General features: G+C 40.1%; 1 protein-coding gene and 1 non-coding gene across 2 annotated transcripts; one reads left to right on the plus strand and one right to left on the minus strand.

The window, feature by feature from the left end:
• Positions 1 to 9700: 9700 nt before the first annotated feature.
• On the minus strand, positions 9701 to 17935 carry LOC122662939 (the record flags this gene model as incomplete). The annotated part of the gene is made up of 7 exons (XM_043858642.1): positions 17799 to 17935; positions 17480 to 17702; positions 13035 to 13279; positions 12416 to 12857; positions 11709 to 11968; positions 11075 to 11138; positions 9701 to 10714 (listed from the first exon to the last, which is right to left on the minus strand). Coding segments are annotated over exons 1-7 (2385 nt in total), but the record flags the coding sequence as incomplete, so codon positions are not given.
• Positions 14539 to 14645, plus strand: LOC122663524. The gene has a single exon (XR_006333188.1). It is a non-coding gene; the product is annotated as a small nucleolar RNA R71 (small nucleolar RNA).
• Positions 17936 to 18166: the final 231 nt, after the last annotated feature.

Raw genomic sequence — 18166 nt, forward strand, 5'->3', positions numbered from 1 at the left:
TTCTCTTTCAGTTTTGTTGAAAAGAAACCAACGAAGATGGGTTCTTTAATACTTTATTTTATTTTTATTTAGGTTTGATTTATGAGAATATAATTTTACCCCTTCTTTATCCTTGTATAGCCAGTATATTATAGTTTCTTTATTTAGTATCTTGGGTACCCTTCTAAATGTGTAAGGACATCAATGTCCCCATACTTTAAATGAAATGTCTTTAAATCCCAAACCTATGAAATTTCAGTCCTACGCTTCCTTGCCTCCATATTTCGCAAATAGTGATTAGTCTTCTTCTTTGACTAAGGTACCCTTATAAGGTGAAAAGACTTAATTACCCTTTAGTCTTATGTTTTATTTCAATTATACCTAGCCTATCCCAACTTGCCACCTATTTATTAATTTGAAGTTTCTTAATTCTCACCAATAGGATCCTTCCACATGGGATGCCATGTGGCCTCCAACTATTGTATGCATGGAACATGCAACATATATCACTGCTTGAGTGTGCCACGTGGCTACCACTTTAGGTGGGCCCTACATGCGTATTTGTTTTTAAAGTTGAATTTTCACCTCATCACATGTCTTTTATTTAACTTATTTAAAATTTTATGCATATGTAAAAGTATACATGGGTGGAGATTTGAACGTGGAACCTCCCACTTAAATAGCCTAAGTAACGACCAGTTGGGCTAAGACTCTAATTTTCTAGCTTTTGAAGACTAAATTACTTTATCCTTTTGTTCTTACTGTTTTGATCAAAATTTTGTCTAGGAAACCCGAAATTGACTTTCGTCAGTTGTATAGGTTTCATTTTAAGGTTCTTCTCAATAATTTATTGATCCTAAGAATTATTCCACATTGTCACTGCTCAATTTTTCATGAGTTGGTATAATTACCCTAATGCCCCTATATTACAAATATAAGTTATTTTACTGTTTATCGATCGCCAAGTTAGAGCGGCAATGCACTTGTTGGCAACCAAAGTTAACGCAAAAATATTAATGTAAGGATGCGGGCATTACATTACGACATTTATCTCGACCATTCATTCAATGCTCTACAAGGTACTGGTACCTTTGACTTCGGGTTTTGGACCTTCAACCAAAAATTCAAATTAGCCTGCATTTTTTTTGTACGGGTTTAACAATAAGTGATTATGGGATGACAGCATTTTTATTAGAAGAAATTAAAAAATCCCTCCTAATAAAAATAAAAACAATAATAATCTTCATGGGCGCATCATCATGCCAAGGATGTTCCATGCTTCAACTCGATGATCTCCTCCATGTTCTCTTCCTTCAAAGTTGGCAATCATCATCTCTCTGATCTTTGAACACATGTGGATCATCATCAACATGCACTGGGAAATCTCATCTCCTCTAAAAAATTACATTTGAAGCCTAGGAAAAATTCTATACACTTTCCTTTCAAATATAAAGAAACCAACCCACCATTTTGGACTGCCCATGAGGTTGAGTACATTTGTTTATAAAAAAGATAGGGGGAGAGAGAGAGAGAGAGAGAGAGAGAGAGAGAAGCTTCACATCCACCCATTAACCCCATGAGTTAAATCTATGCCATAAATAACCATCCACATTATTAGATAGTCAATCCCATAATCATATAAATAATATAGCATCATGTATGGGTCCCATCACATGTGAAAGACATGTACCCAATCCCATAAAGAAAATCAATTTTATTCCAACTGGGTGAAGAGATTCTTCCTCCAAGCCACAAAATAATTAAATAAATAACATTCTGTCTTGTTATTTTTTTTTTCTGGAGAGAAAAGAGTGCCAAACACACTGGGTAGCAATCGCACACACAAGGCACAACTGGGCAGCAACACTGGGCATGCGCAGCCTGCACAGGGGCAGACCGCACACACGCTGGTTCTGGTAGTGCGCAATCTGCAGCCTGCATCTCACGAGCAGGTGGTGCAGGCCGCGGTCCTATTATAACTGCACACCGAGCGCACACTAGGCGCAGGCAGCGGGCATGCAGGGGCAGCAGGGTGTGCACAGGGATGGTTGGGTACAAATTTTTTTTTATTAAATCTGGAATAATGGGTTTTAAAACCCTATGATAAAACCCAAAATATTTTATAAAAATTTTTACCACCTTACATGGGCAAGGTTGTTACAACAACCATAACCAACCATGTGCACATGGCAAGGTTGTTATAACCAAAATTACAGCCCATGTGCATAACCATCCATTACTATATTCAAACAAAAATAATTAATTAAAGAAATTGCACCCCATACAAAATAAATATATCCAATTAATTATATGATATCCATGGGTGAGAAAGGTGGATCTGATACCACACTGTAGGTCAGACTATGGTCCATGGGGTCATCCATGCTTGCCATGGAAACTAATGGCATTAGTTTTATTTAAGTTCCTAACTCTTGGAATCTCCAAGGTTGTCCCCAGGGTTGCCCTAGGGCACCCTATTTAATTTTTAGGGATTCCCATGGTCTCCCATGGGAACCCTAATGGTATTTGGTATAAAAATATTTCACCAAATCCTATTCTTTCTTGTCCCATAAAATTATGGGATCCCCAAGAGAGAAATTCCATCTCTTTTTCATCCCATGGAAAGAGGGATTCATCCCATACCCAAATGCGTAGCGAAAAGGGATCAATTTGGGTTTCTTTCACATCCCATGAATAATCAATAATGAATAACAAGAGGAATTAACCAGAATTTACTAGCCTGATGAGCCTCAAGCATTGCTCTTTCAATAAACAGTGGTTCTTCCTCCAATGAGCACTCTAGGTAAACAGATCTGAACCTCCAATAATGCAGCCAAGGTTCTCCAAGCCAATCCTAGATTTTCTTCAGTCCTTCAAGCACAAATCTAGGTTTCCAAAACCCTAACTCTCAAATACTAGAGTGCAAGAAGAAGGAGAGAGAAGAGATCACAAGAGAAAGAGAGGGAGAGCCAAAATCGTCCAAGGGCTGGAGAAAACGTGGGCTGCCCCATGCAACCTCCCCTTGGTGTGTTTAAATAATAGGGTTTCCAAAACCTTGCTTGGATGATTCCTAGTGAGAGTTTGACACTCTCTCTCCTCATTGGCTTGATCATGTTTAATCCTGAAGTGCTTCTAATTGGTGAAGAAGCAGAATCTAATAGGGAATAGTATAATTAATTAATTATTTTAATTTATGGATAATTACAATTAGTACCATATCCTATAATTAAATAAATAATAAATTTATTTTAACAAATTCCAAATAAACCGCTACATGATAATAAATCATCATGTACCAACCCTCCACTAATCAACACCATCGTTATGGAATCTAGGGCATGTACACTAGTACTACCAAACCCCATTCCATAGAACATGTACATATAAGAGTATCTATGTATATGATCGGGTCCCGCAAAACTCGATAAAACATTTTAATTAAATAACTACACATAATCTATCATTTTATGTAAAATAGGTTTTGCAAAAATAATTTCCAAAATGGCACTGGATCCAGATTTTGATCCGACCATTCACAGACAACCTCAATTTTGGTGTTCCCTAATTGGGCACTGGAGATCATGTTGAGTAACTCCTTCACTCAAAAAATGTTTGCACATTCCCCGAACACCGGCTTTGACTCACTTGAGTCTCAATCATTGATGAACCAAATAATGCGGTCACATTTTGCAGTGATAGGATCCTCTCAGGTACAAGGTCTCGATAACACATGTCTATCCCATCCTACATCTGACAGTAATATATGAGGCAATTGACAAAGTAGAATCTTCGCCAATACACACATCAAACATGTGAGTACTCGCATTTGTACCCTGACTTCACATGTCTAGGCATACCCAATGCGACAACCATATGATAAGGGTACCTAGCCCAAACCCGAGTCTTGACTACCATTTTATGTATAACTTATGGACCCATAAAGCTCAAAAAGTTTATATCGCATGTGATAATATTAAACCAAACTGTATAAAAGGTTCAATACAAAGTAAACTGGACCGAACCGGGTTTGATGGACACATAAATCCAATAGTTGATATCTTCACAAAAAGCCTATCTACTGCATGGTTCCAATGGTTATGAGACAAGTTGAATATTCAAAGTCTCAACTCTTCTGTTTAAGGGGCTGTATCAACTGAACATCTAGATTCCCATTCTATATGGAAACTAAATATTCGAGTTTCCATTATATTGCTTTCCTTATCTATTTAGATACCTTGTATTGTAGTGTTTCCTTTTCACTAGGATTCTATTATCATATTGATAAACCAAAAATATATGGGCCAATCCCGAGATGCCATGTGTCCTGACCCGAAGAGGAGGCCAGCTTAAGCCTGACCGCGACAGAACCAGTTTGGTTTCCCAAGAGGAATAGGACCTAAGAGGCTACCCCAATGGCCAAGTCTACCATGCAAGCCACGGAGTCCAACCATGACGTCATCGGCAAGATCTACATTATCCTATCACTAAAAGATCGGGAGGTATACCAAAGGGAGAACTATTCCCAAAGAGGTACAAACCTAATCAAACTCAACACGAGAGGAGGACGTTTAGGGAACCACTTCCCTACTAGGACTCTACATCTCACAAGAAGCTATTCCAAGTACAACTCTACTACCAGATAGATTCTTGCACGAAGATTGTTTATCATCAACTAGGACTCTCCACACCACCATACTTAACTATAAATACTCAGGTATTTTACCCCATTAACCATCTTGAATTCCAGTAATTCATCTATAGCTAAGAGAGATCTAACTTAGGCATCGGAGAGTCCTAGACCGGAACCACACCGGTTCTCCCTTATCCCTAACGTCCTTTTATAGGTTGCGGCACCCAAAGGACCTACCGACGATTTCTTGACGCAACAGATTGGCGCCATCTGTGGGAATGACGCTAGCCAACGTTTCTACTAGCTCGCTTCCTCAAGCACTCAATGGCACCATGGGGTAAGAAGGCCGCTCCCTCCACCAATGCTCCGAGGGAGAGGAACGAGACCCCACCACTGGAGAGCTCTCATCGGAGAGCCAATAATCATGAACTCCACGAGATGGAGAACCCAGAGAATGAGCACGTCAACGTATTAAAACACAATAACGAAGTAGCTGTGGAAGTAGTACCTGACCAAAACACTCTGGCAACCATGGATCAGATTAATGACTTGTACAGATAGATTCTCCAGGACCAAAACCTCTTTCGGGATTAATTGAGGCAATGGGTGACTTCCTGCCAAAGGGTGGTGCCACTGCCGAGGACAGAACCAATCCCTTGACAGGAGCAAAACCTAGACGGTCACTCCCTGGAGGTTAAAGATCGGAGAGACTCGCGAGACGCATAAGTTTTACCCATCAGCAAGGAAACTCTTCACGTCATCTTGTGAGAATTGTAGATTTGCCGATCCGATCGGAACGTGGGGGATCACCGACGCATAGATCGGTGGAACCTAATTAGGATGGTTCGATTAGAAGATCGGTATTCCAGGGGCGACTAGGAGGAAGCCGCATACCAAGGCCAAGTTGGACATATCATGAAGAAAGTCCCTCACATTCACATCAAGGCTCATCATGTCGTGACCACTCGCCATCATGTCAAAATTCACGGCGGGAGGAAACATCAAGGAGGGGTCGAGAGCTGGTTCATAGTGAACGCGTAACCAGGTGTGACGGACAGTCGCGGGATGAGGAGCTAGATAAAAGACTCCGAGAATTGGACAAGAAGTTGGAAGGATTGAAGAAGCAGACGAAAGATGAAACATACTCCATACCAGACCAACATCCATTCTCGGCAGAAATCATGAGCTCATCTCTCCCCTCCCTATTCAGGTTATCTACCTTTGAGCTCTATAGCGGAACCACGGAACCCCAACAATCACATCAACTACTTCAATGGGATGATGACCTTATATGGTGGATCGGAGGTCATCTCTTACCGAGCTTTCCTAGAATCCCTTAAAAGTGTAGCCACTTCATGGTTCTCACGGCTTAAGCCTCGATCAGTAAACACCTTCACTGAACTCTATGAATAGTTTGTCACCCGCTTCCAAAATAGCATAAAATAGAAGAAAACCACAGTCAATTTATTGAATGTGGTACAGAATCCAAGGGAGTCCCTCAAGGAGTATGTCGCAAGATTTTTGAAGGAATCCCTGGATGTGAGGGGTCTGGACAACCAGACTCAACATGCAGCCCTAGCCGGGGGGATAAGAGACCTAGACCTCGTCAAGGACCTGGAGCGGCACAAGACCAGAATAATGAAAGAACTACTGGAGTGGTGCAACGAGTTCACCAGCATGGCCGAGGTACAATAAACCCAGAAGAAAGTTATTGAGGCCAAACCACAGGAGAATAAAAGATCAGCGTCGGATAATCGTGGAGAAAACCAACGGACTAGAATAGAGCTCCGACAAGATAAGGGTGACCACCGACCAGAAAAAATTGAGCGTCGCCCAGAGTGGACTGATCGAGCTGGAAACCCCGACTACACTCCCCTGAACACCACAAGATCACAAATCCTTATGCAGATTCAAGATCGTGGCTTGCTCAATTGGCCGTGACCCATGCTTGTAGGACCCGAGAAGCGAAATCCAAACAAGTGCATTCAACTGAAGCGAGAGATAGAACAACTCATCAAGGCAGGGAACCTGAACAAGTACATAAAGGGAGGTCGAGAGGGCCGTTCGGGTCAAGGAAGTAGAGACCATGATCGGAGAAGAGAGGTGTTTGAGTTAAAATAAAACCGCAAGCGTACTGGTCAATCGTAGCTACGGGTCGAACACGAGGAGATAAACGCCACTCTATTTAACTAACTTAAAAGTAATGCAAAATTAACCAAATTAAAGTGTTAAATTAAACTAATTAAACTAATGAAAATCAATGCATCCTAACTTATAAGCATCTAACAAAATTAAGGGATTAAATCGGCATCCTAACACATGAGCATCTAACCTATCAAACTAAAGCGAATTGAAAGGAATAAAAATGCAGCCACACATACTAACCACATAAAAAGAAATAAGGGAATAAAAATGCATCCATAAACCACAACCATATAAAATTAAAATAAAAGAAATAGAGGGGGAAGAAGAAGAAGATAGAGAGACATAGAGGAGATGGAGAATGAGATTGAGAGTTTAGATAGTAAAACCTGGATGTGCTTGCATGAATGTAAATGAAAAGCTTGAATACTTACATAAACTTACCATGACTTCCTCTTCTAAATCTTCAAGTCTTGTCATCAACTTAAGAACTTAGACTAGAAGGCTTAAAACCTAAACTAGAATTAAGAAATTACAACCCAATTGAAGACTTAAATTGAAATTAAAGCATAAACTAAACCTATTATAACCATTAACTAAAAATCATAAAAGCAAACTAGAACTTAGAAAAGCCAAAAATCACAAATTAGAAGGAGAAGAAGAGAAGAAATTTCACTAAGTGAATGAGCAATTTTTACAAGAGAGGTAGGGGGTATTTATAGGTAGAAGAGAGGAGAAGAGAGGAGAAGAGAGAAGATGGAAGTGTAGGAGAAATATTCCCTAAGAAAAGAGAATATTCTCTTCTCTTTCCTCTTTTACAATGCCTTGAATCCTAAGAAAAAAGAAAAAAATAGAAAGAAGAAGAAGAGAAGATTGTTTACATAGACCTTCTATTTCTAGAAAAATAAACTTTGAATTCTAATAAGTGCTTCCTTTTCTTTGTAGATATCTTCTCCAAGCAATAAAATCAAAGCATCTTTGATTTTTCAACCTTTCATAGATGAGAAAATATAAATTTATCCCAAGTAGAATTCCAGAAGTGCCCTTGAGAAGTTGGAGGAGAGAGAGAGTAAGGGTGATGATTAGGATTCCTTCAAGAATAAATAAAATATCCATTCTGTCCTTCAGAAAACGTGGAGCATGGGGTGCTTATATAGGTCTCACCATTGTGTTCCTTGCGAAAAATCACCCAAAATAGATCCAAATTTCATCCAATTCGGAGTTGGGGAGCCCAAGATATCTCAAGTTGAAGTTGGACTGTCCAGAGCCTTCCAAATGGAATCTTTTGGGTACAATAAAGTAACTTCTGATAATTGCGTTAAGGCTCCTGAAATCCGAACTTTCGCTTCACTTTGTCCCCGTTCGACTGTCAATAATTATAAATAAACCCCTATAGACCATTTTCACTCGTCGTTACGGAAACGGCCATAACTTCTTCGTTTCAACTCAGAATTAAGCGTCGTTTGAACCATTGCGAAACTGACTCGATGGGCTATGCATCCATTTACACTTCTAAAAAACTTAAAAATATCTCCTTAGCATCATCTCCTCCATTTTCACAATAATTCACCTAAACCCTGAAAAGCACAAGAAAGCACCGAGTAACTCTGTCCAATGTGGTAAAATGTATGTTTTATGCCCTAAGATTTCACACTTAAATGTGCTCATTAGATTCCCCCACACTTGAATGTTACTTGTCCTCAAGTAATGCAAAAGATAAACTAACTTAGAATGCAAAAAAAACATCCTAACTCACTTTCGTAGGAATCACGGTTGCACTTAGCATGTGCAATAAGCCTTTCAACCCCTAGGTTACCCCTAGTGGACGAGTTGTGTCTCGTGGTTGTTTGCAGTGAATATATACACCCAAAATTCAATAAATAAATAAAAAAATGATGTAAATTTTTCTCATGGCATAAGTAAAATAGGGCACACAATCTCAAAGAAATACTCAACTAAAGATTAAGGAGCCAAAGGTTCCCCCACACTTGAAATTTATCACCCCACATCAATTCAAGTAACAAGCATGCATCAAGGTCAAGGGATCTCCTCATATTTTCTAAACACTACTCACCTTCAAGTAAACCACTCATAGCACTGATGGAACCAAAGACTTAGGCATTGAGTATTTTTTACCATACTTTCTTTTCCAGGCATTAAGGCAAAAGTTTTTTTTTTTTTTTCTTTCTCAACAACAAACTCTTTTTTTACTCTACTACTGTTCTCTGAATGACATGGTGGAGCATACACCAAACACCCAAATACTTGGTAGCTTTGCTTTTTGCATGTATCCATAAGACATTGAGACATTGATGCAAGAGTTTTTTTTTTTTGAGTTTCCTTCCAAGGAATTTCGATCAAGTCACCCTGCTTCATGAGGCACAGTGCCTTGTCTAGTCCCAAGGAATTCTACTTTTCTTTTTGTTTCTCTCTCTCTCTTTTTTTTTTTTTCATTCACTTTCACTTTCATGCCTTGCCACAAACAAATTGGACTCAACTACTAGCCAAAAGATCAAAGGTGTCCATAAACACATAGAGGAATCTAACTATCACATGAAGTAGCACTCATATTTTTAAACTCAATCCCCATCACCGGATACAAACCAACTACCATCCTTGAAAAGGAATTTTTTTTATTATTTCGTATGCTAGGAGGGCACCTAATTCCCTCTCACTCTCGCTTTGTAAATCGAAGAGACTTATGCACATACCCAAAAACTATCGCCACAATCAAAATTCATAAAATTCAAAATTCACAAAATTCACAATTAAAGTCCAATACACCCCCCCACACTTAATTCATGCAGTGTCCTCAATGCATGTAGAAAAGAAAGAATAAGGACAAGGGAGGGGATACATACCAGGATATCAGGGGTCAAGGTAAAGAGGCTCATGGAGATTCATGACCTCTTCGTCAATTGGAGTAGGCATCTCTATGTACGGCTTTAATCTTTGGCCATTGACCTTGAAAGTAGCTCCTGTACTTGGATTGAGGACTTCAACAGCCCCATGAGGATAAATTTTTTGAACAATATAGGGGCCATCCCATCTAGAACGCAGCTTACCTGGAAAGATATGCAAACGAGAATTGTACAACAAAACATTCTGGCCTACCTCAAAAGATTTTCTCAAAATATGCCTATCATGGAAAGCCTTGGTTTTTTCCTTGTAAATTCGGGCATTCTCATATGCCTCATTCCTAAGCTCTTCCAACTTAGATAGTTGGAGTTTCCTATGGGCACCTGTAGTGCGTAGGTCAAAGTTAAGCTTCTTGATAGCCCAAAAGGCCTTGTGCTCAATCTCTACAGGTAAGTGACATGCCTTTCCATACACCAGACGGTACAGAGATTGACCAAGATTGGTCTTGAAGGCTGTCCTATGGGCCCACAATGCATCTACCAATCGGTTAGACCAATCCTTAGGGTTTGGGTTGATGGTTTTCTCAAGAATTTGCTTGATCTGCCTATTTGAAACCTCAACCTGGCCACTGGTCTGGGGATGGTAGGGTGTGGCCAACTTATGGACGACACCATACTTTTTCATGAGGGCCTCAAAAGGCCGATTACAAAAATGCTTTCCCCGATCACTAATGAGAGCCCGGGGAGTACCAAAATGGGAGAAGATGTTCTCCTTCAAAAATTTCACAACCACCTTGTGGTCATTGGTCTTACAAGCAACTGCCTCAATCCATTTGGACACATAGTCCACAGCAAGTAATATGTATAGGTTACCAAAAGAGTTAGGGAAAGGCCCAATGAAATCAATACCCCATACATCAAACACCTCAACCACCAGAATTGGGTTGAGGGGCATCATATTTCTCTTAGTAAGATGCCCTAAGGATTGGCATGAAGAACATGCCCTGCAATAAGTAAAAGTGTCATTAAACAGACTAGGCCAATAAAATCCACACTGTAAAACTTTGGCCGCGGTCTTATTAGGCCCAATATGGCCTCCACAAGCCTGATTATGGCAAAAAGATAAGACAGATTGTTGCTCATGATCAGAGGGACACATCTCCGGATTACTTGATCCGGGCAGGTCTTAAAAAGATAAGGATCATCCCAAAAGAAATACTTAACTTGTGAAAAGAAATGATTCTTATCTTGGTGGACCAATGTGCGGGTATCACACCGTAACCGGATAATTAACAATGTCAAGCAAACCAAGGTTCACTAGACACCGCCATCGATACTCATCAGAAAATTCTCGTTGACTGGAGAATCAACATAAGGAATTAGGCAGGGATAGATGGTCTGCAACCAAATTTTCACACCCTTTCTTATCCCTAATTTCAAGATCAAATTCTTGTAACAAAAGGACCCCCCTAATGAGGCGAGTCTTGGCATCTTTCTTCTGCATAAGATATTTGATAGCTGCATGGTCAGTATAAACAATCACATATGATCCAACCAAGTAGGGCGTAAACTTCTCTAAAGCAAACACAACAGCTAAAAATTCTTTCTCAGTGGTGGTATAATTAAGCTGTGCATCATTAAGAGTCCTACTTGCATAATAAATCACATGGGGCAATTTATTGATTCTTTGCCCAAGAACAACCCCTATAGCAAAATCAGAGGCATCACACATAAGTTCAAATGAAACTGTCCAAATTGGAGCTTGAATAATGGGGGCTGAAGTCAACGCTCTTTTCAATTGCTCAAAACTATCATGACACTCAGAAGAGAAATCAAATGGGCAGTCCTTTGCCAAAAGAGAGGTGAGAGATCTAGCTATCTGGCTAAAGTCCTTGATGAATCTCCTGTAAAAACTTGCATGGCCAAGAAAAGATCTAATGTCCTTCACACTCTTGGGTGGTTGTAAATTGGCAATAAGGTCCACCTTAGATCTATCAACCTTGATCCCTTCTTTGGACACAATGTGACCAAGAACTATACCTTGCTTTACCATGAAGTGACACTTCTCCCAATTCAGGACCAAGTTCTTTTCTATGCATCTTTTAAGAACCAAAGAGAGATGATGCAAGCAATTAGAAAAAATAGAGCCATGAATAGAAAAATCATCCATAAACACCTCTAGGAAGTGCTCTACCATATCAGAAAAGATACTCATCATGCACCTTTGGAATGTAGCAGGGGCATTGCAAAGCCCAAAAGGCATACGTCGGTAAGCAAAGGTTCCATAAGGGCATGTGAAAGTGGTCTTGTGTTGGTCCTCTAGAGCAATAGGAATTTGGTTATAGCCTACATAACCATCAAGAAAACAATAATATTCATGGCCAGCTAGTCTCTCTAACATCTGATCAATAAAAGGTAAGGGGAAGTGGTCCTTCCAAGTTGCCGCATTTAATTTCCTATAGTCAATGCACACTCTCCATCCCGTTTGGATACGGGTTGGAATCAACTCATTATTAGCATTCTCAACTACAGTGACTCCTCCTTTCTTAGGCACAACCTGCACAGGACTCACCCATTGGCTATCAAAAATAGGATAAATGATGCCATGATCCAAGCATTTTAGGATCTCTTTCTTGATTGCCTCTTTCATCACAGGATTAGCCCTCCTTTGGGGTTCCCTAGAAGGTTTGGAACTCTCCATCAGATGTATATGATGTTGAACAATAGAGGGGCTAATACCTTTGATGTCAGACATGGTCCAACCTATGGCTTCCTTATGGTCCTTTAGAAGCTTAATCAACTCTTCTTCCTGAATAGAAGTCAAATCAGAAGCAATAATAACAGGAAGAGTATGATCATATCCTAAGAAGACATACTTGAGGTTGGAGGGCAATGCCTTCAACTCTAATGTGGGGGGCTCAATAATAGAGGATTTGGGAATGGAAGTGGATAGGGGTCCAAGGGGCTCCAAAGGTGGTTGGATGCTCCAGACCTCAGATAAGGGAGTATCATCAACACCCTCCAATTCTTGCATACATTCTTGAAATCTCGAATCAAAATCAATCTCAAAGAACGTATCAATATCATCGGGAAATCCTTGAAGCATATGCACCTCTTCATCCATGTCAGGCTGCTTGCCCAACCTAAACACATTGAAGTCAACAAAAGTATTGCCAAAAGATAATTTTATGAGACCATTCCTGCAATTGATTAAAGCATTACTGGTAGCTAGGAATGGTCTACCCAATATGATTGGGATTTGGTCCTTGAAGTTGGCAGTGGGTTGGGTATCTAAAACAATAAAATCTACAGGAAAAATAAATTCCCTAACCTTCAACAGGACATCCTCAATCATTCCCTTAGGAACTTTAACCGACCGATCTGCAAGTTGAAGAGTAATTTTGGTCGGTTTCAGTTCTCCCAATCCCAGTTGTTGGTAGACATGAAAGGGTAAGAGGTTCACACTTGCACCAAGGTCCAATAAGGCATGATCAATAGTAGTATGGCCTATAGTGCAAGAGATGGTGGGGCTTCCCGGATCCTTATGCTTGGCTGCTACTAGCTGTGAGATTAGAGAACTAATGTTAGCAGCCAAGAATGCCTTTTTGGGCACATTGGTGGTCCGCTTTTGGGTGCATAAGTCTTTGAGGACTTTAACATAAGCGGGGATCTAGGCAATAGCTTCCAACAAGGGGATATTCACCTGAACCTGTTTGAACACATCCAATATCTTCTCCACAGAAGGAGACTTCTTGCTAACCAACCTATTTGGGAAAGGGGCAGGTGGGGTATAAATTCTTTCAGGGTTGGTCTTTTTAACTTCCTCAACAGAATCCTCTTTGGTTTCCTCAATCAAATCATCTGGTATATCTTTAGGTTCATCGACGAACCAAACAAGAGGGCACTTCAATGGCCTCTTCGTAAGGGGGAGAGTCAACAGGAGTATGAGATGATAAAGACTGAGGTGCACTAGCCTGTTGATACTCACGGCCACTCCTTAAAGCATAAACAACATTTATCTGTCTGGAGGGCCCTTGGTGCTGTTGGCCTTGTGCAACATTGGTTGGAGGAGCTTGGGTACCTTACTGAATATGAACCTGATGCCTAGGATTTGGCTCAGGCTGGCTAGGTAACTTCCCTGTTTTCCTCTCATGCAGGATTGTGACAAGCTGGGTGAGTTGTTTTTCCATGTTATTGTGGCTTGTCATGAGAAGAGCTATCTTGTTGTCCATCTCATTCAGTCTTGTTGCCTCTCCTATATTGGTAAACCCTGGGGGTTGCTGATAAGATGCAAGGAGAGGAGGCCTAGCAGAATTAATAGAAGGTCCTGGATGAGGACGATGGGGAAAGGGGTTAGGAGACATTCCTTGGCTTTGTGGTGCATAGTTGGTCCTTTGGGCACCAACCTGGCCTTGATGGTTGAAGTTGGATGGGCCTGCTTGGTTCCCTTGATTCCATGAGAAATTGGGGTGATTTCTCCATCCTGGATTGTAAGTATTGCTATATGGGTTATTTTGGTAGAGAGCACTTACATTCTCAGTGCTGGAATTGCCCACCAAGGTATTGGGGCATTCCTCAGAAAGGTGTCCAGGGGTTTGGCACCAACTGCATACCGACACATGGTTGACCTGGTTGATCGGATTAACTGGTATAGACTCTTTAAGAACTATGGACTCCAACCGTTTTATGAGACTATCAAGTTTGGCCTCCTTGGCTGGCATACCCTCAATGAGATACCCCTTAGTGGTCCTTTCAGCCTCTTGGAAAGATTCCCATTCCCTAGTCTTATCAGCCAAGTTGGTGAAGAATGTCCATGTATCATTCTCCTCAGAAAAAGAAGTAAAGCCTGCTGGACACATAGACTCTACAAGTTGCTTGGTCTGATAATCCATACACTCATAAATAATTTGGCATAGCTGCCACAAGTCAAAACCATGGTGAGGGCATTCTAAGAGGAGGTCCTTGAATCTTTCCATGAATTTAGAAAATGACTCATGTGGTTTCTGCCTGAACTGGAGGATGTCACTTTTAAGCTTATTGGTCTTGTGAAGAGGGAAGAATTTTCTCAAAAAGATAATGGTGAACTCATCCCATGTATTAATGGAGTTTGTTGGCAGTCCATAGAGCCACTTCTTGGCCTGGTCTTTCAGGGCAAATGGTATAAACCTAAGCCTAACTGCATCATCAGTCAAATTCTGGACCTTAATTAGAACACAGACGTCCTCAAATTCCCTAAGGAAGAGATATGCATCCTCATTAGCCATCCCATGGAAATGGGGTAGCATGCTGATGAAGTTGGTCTTGAGTTCATAGTTATTCCCTGTAACAACAGACAGACTAATGCATGAGGGCTGTGTAGTCCTGGTGGGGTAAAACCTATCCTTAAGAGTCTTGGGTTGTTAGTCACCCATGGTCAAAGGTGGTAGAGAAAGTGGTCTTCTAATAAGACGATTACTTGAATCACGAGTCCACACCTTAGCCACCTAAATAGATATGAGGTCTCCTTTAGAAAAATTAAAGAAAAATAAAACACTTAAAAAAAAAAAAAAAAAAACTAGAAACAAGAGGGACCCCAAGGTAGATAGTGCATCTCTATCCCTAAAAAATCGAAACAATGGTTCAAAAGCTGTAAGGATGCCATATAGGTTGACAGCAAGGGAACCCATATAGTCTTCTATAGCCACCTACGTGCAACTCCAATATGGATTCTAATGTAGAATGGAGGTCTACTATACCTTTATGTTTCCAACACTCTCACTATGTCGCTTTCCTGTTATCAAGAGTGGTCACCTCCAAAGATAAGTCACATGTCAATCCACCCAACCAAGTCAAGATGCAGTGTCATAGGTAACTTAATCCTATGAGGGACACCAAAAGATGGAGGGTTGAAGCATATGAAGGACTTTAGATTGGGCGCACACTATTTGAAACAGAAGAGAAGAGGTTTTCAAAAACTGATTTTTTTTTTTTTTTTCAAAAAAAAAAAAGAAGAGAAAATAATAAACTAAAACACTTCGAACTACTTAAAAATCAGATAAATAAAATGGACAATAATCTCCTTGGCAACGGCGTCAAAAACTTGTTTGAGTTAAAATAAAACCGCAAGCGTACGGGTCAATCGTAGCTACGGGTCGAACACGAGGAGATATACGCCACTCTATTTAACCAACTTAAAAGTAATGCAAAATTAACCAAATTAAAGTGTTAAATTAAACTAATTAAACTAACGAAAATCAATGCATCCTAACTCATAAGCATCTAACAAAATTAAGAGATTAAATCGGCATCCTAACACATGAGCATCTAACCTATCAAACTAAAGCGAATTGAAAGGAATAAAAATGCAGCCACACATACTAACCACATAAAAAGAAATAAGGGAATAAAAATGCATCTATAAACCACAACCATATAAAATTAAAATAAAAGAAATAGAGCGGGAAGAAGAAGAAGATAGAGAGAGATAGAGGAGATGGAGAATGAGATTGAGAGTTTAGATAGTAAAACCTGGATGTGCTTGCATGAATGTAAATGAAAAGCTTGAATACTTACATAAACTTACCATGGCTTCTTCTTCTAAATCTTCAAGTCTTGTCATCAACTTAAGAACTTAGACTAGAAGGCTTAAAACCTAAACTAGAATTAAGAAATTACAACCCAATTGAAGACTTAAATTGAAATTAAAGCATAAACTAAACTTATTATAACCATTAACTAAAAATCATAAAAGCAAACTAGAACTTAGAAAAGCCAAAAATCACAAATTAGAAGGAGAAGAAGAGAAGAAATTTCACTAAGTGAATGAGCAATTTTTACAAGAGAGGTAGGGGGTATTTATAGGTGGAAGAGAGAAGAAGAGAGAAGATGGAAGTGTAGGAGAAATATTCCCTAAAAAAAGAGAATATTCTCTTCTCTTTCCTCTTTTACAATGCCTTGAATCCTAAGAAAAAAGAAAAAAATAGAAAGAAGAAGAAGAGAAGATTGTTTACATAGACTTATTTCTAGAAAAATAAACTTCCAATTCTAACAAGTGCTTCCTTTTCTTTGTAGATATCTTCTCCAAGCAATAAAATCAAAGCATCTTTGATTTTTCAACCTTTCATAGATGAGAAAATATAAATCTATCCCAAGTAGAATTCTAGAAGTGCCCTTGAGAAGTTGCAGGAGAGAGAGAGAGTAAGGGTGATGATTAGGATTCCTTCAAGAATAAATAAAATACCCATTTTGTCCTTCAGAAAATGTGGAGCATGGGGTGCTTTTATAGGTCTCACCATTATGTTCCTTGCGAAAAATCACCCAAAATAGACCCAAATTTCATCCAATTCGGAGTTGGGGAGCCCAAGATATCTCAAGTTGAAGTTGGACTGTCCCGAGCCTTCCAAATGGAATCTTTTGGGTACAATAAAGTAACTTTTGATAATTGCGTTAAGGCCCCTGAAATCCGAACTGCCGCTTCACTTTGTCCCCGTTCGACTGTCAATAATTATAAATAAACCCCTATAGACTATTTTCACGCGTCGTTACGGAAACGGCCATAACTTCTTCGTTTCAACTCGGAATTAAGTGCCGTTTGAACCATTGCGAAGCTGACTCGATGGGCTATGCATCCATTTACACTTCTAAAAAGCTTAAAAATATCTCCTTAGCATCATCTCCTCCATTTTCACAATAATTCACCTAAACCCTGAAAAGCACAAGAAAGCACCGAGTAACTCTGTCCAATGTGGTAAAATGTATGTTTTATGCCCTAAGATTTCACACATAAATGTGCTCATCAAGAGGACCTACTACGAGAGGAGAGGAGACCAGATCGTGACGGGGACAGAGGCAGCCACGAAGAAGGAAGAAATGCTCTAAGATCGAGCAATACTAGGGGAGCCCCAATCCTCACTATAATGGGAGGACCAGGGCAGGAGTCTACAAGAAAGGCAAAAGCCCATATTTGGTTCGTAGGGATAGCAGAGATGCCGAATAAGGTAGCAAAGACAAAAACGGTAATCTCCTTTTCGGATGCCAACCTAGAAGGAGTGAGCCTACTGCATGAAGCCCTTGTGGTGCAGGTGGAGATAGCCAATCGAGCCGTACATAGGATGCTGGTTAACACCGGAGTGTCCATAGATGTAATCTCACTATAGGCCTATAGGTAGTTCGGGTTCAGTGATGATAAGCTCAAGCCTGAAGCAACTTACCTCCATGGGTTCTCAAGAGCCTCCTCTTCCATTAGAGGAACAATCGAATTTCCAGTCACCTTTGGAGACCACCCTCTGCAAGTCACGATCATGATCACCTTCATGGTAGTAAGGTCAGTCATATCCTTCAACGACATCCTGGGACGACCAACCCTAACTACCCTGAAGGGAATAGTATCACCGATACACCTGAAGATGAAGTTCCCAATAGAGAATGGTCTGGGCAAGATCAAGGGAGACCAGAAGAAGGCTAGGGAGTGTTATGCACTATTTCTCAAGAAGAATAATGGCAACACTTAGAGGATGGCTCTGTGCATAGAGAACCTCATTAGCAATCAGAGGTATATGCTCACAGAACGGAGAGGAAA

The sequence above is a fragment of the Telopea speciosissima genome, chromosome 5 (genome assembly GCF_018873765.1).
Source record: "Telopea speciosissima isolate NSW1024214 ecotype Mountain lineage chromosome 5, Tspe_v1, whole genome shotgun sequence".
Classification (NCBI taxonomy): Eukaryota; Viridiplantae; Streptophyta; class Magnoliopsida; order Proteales; family Proteaceae; genus Telopea; species Telopea speciosissima.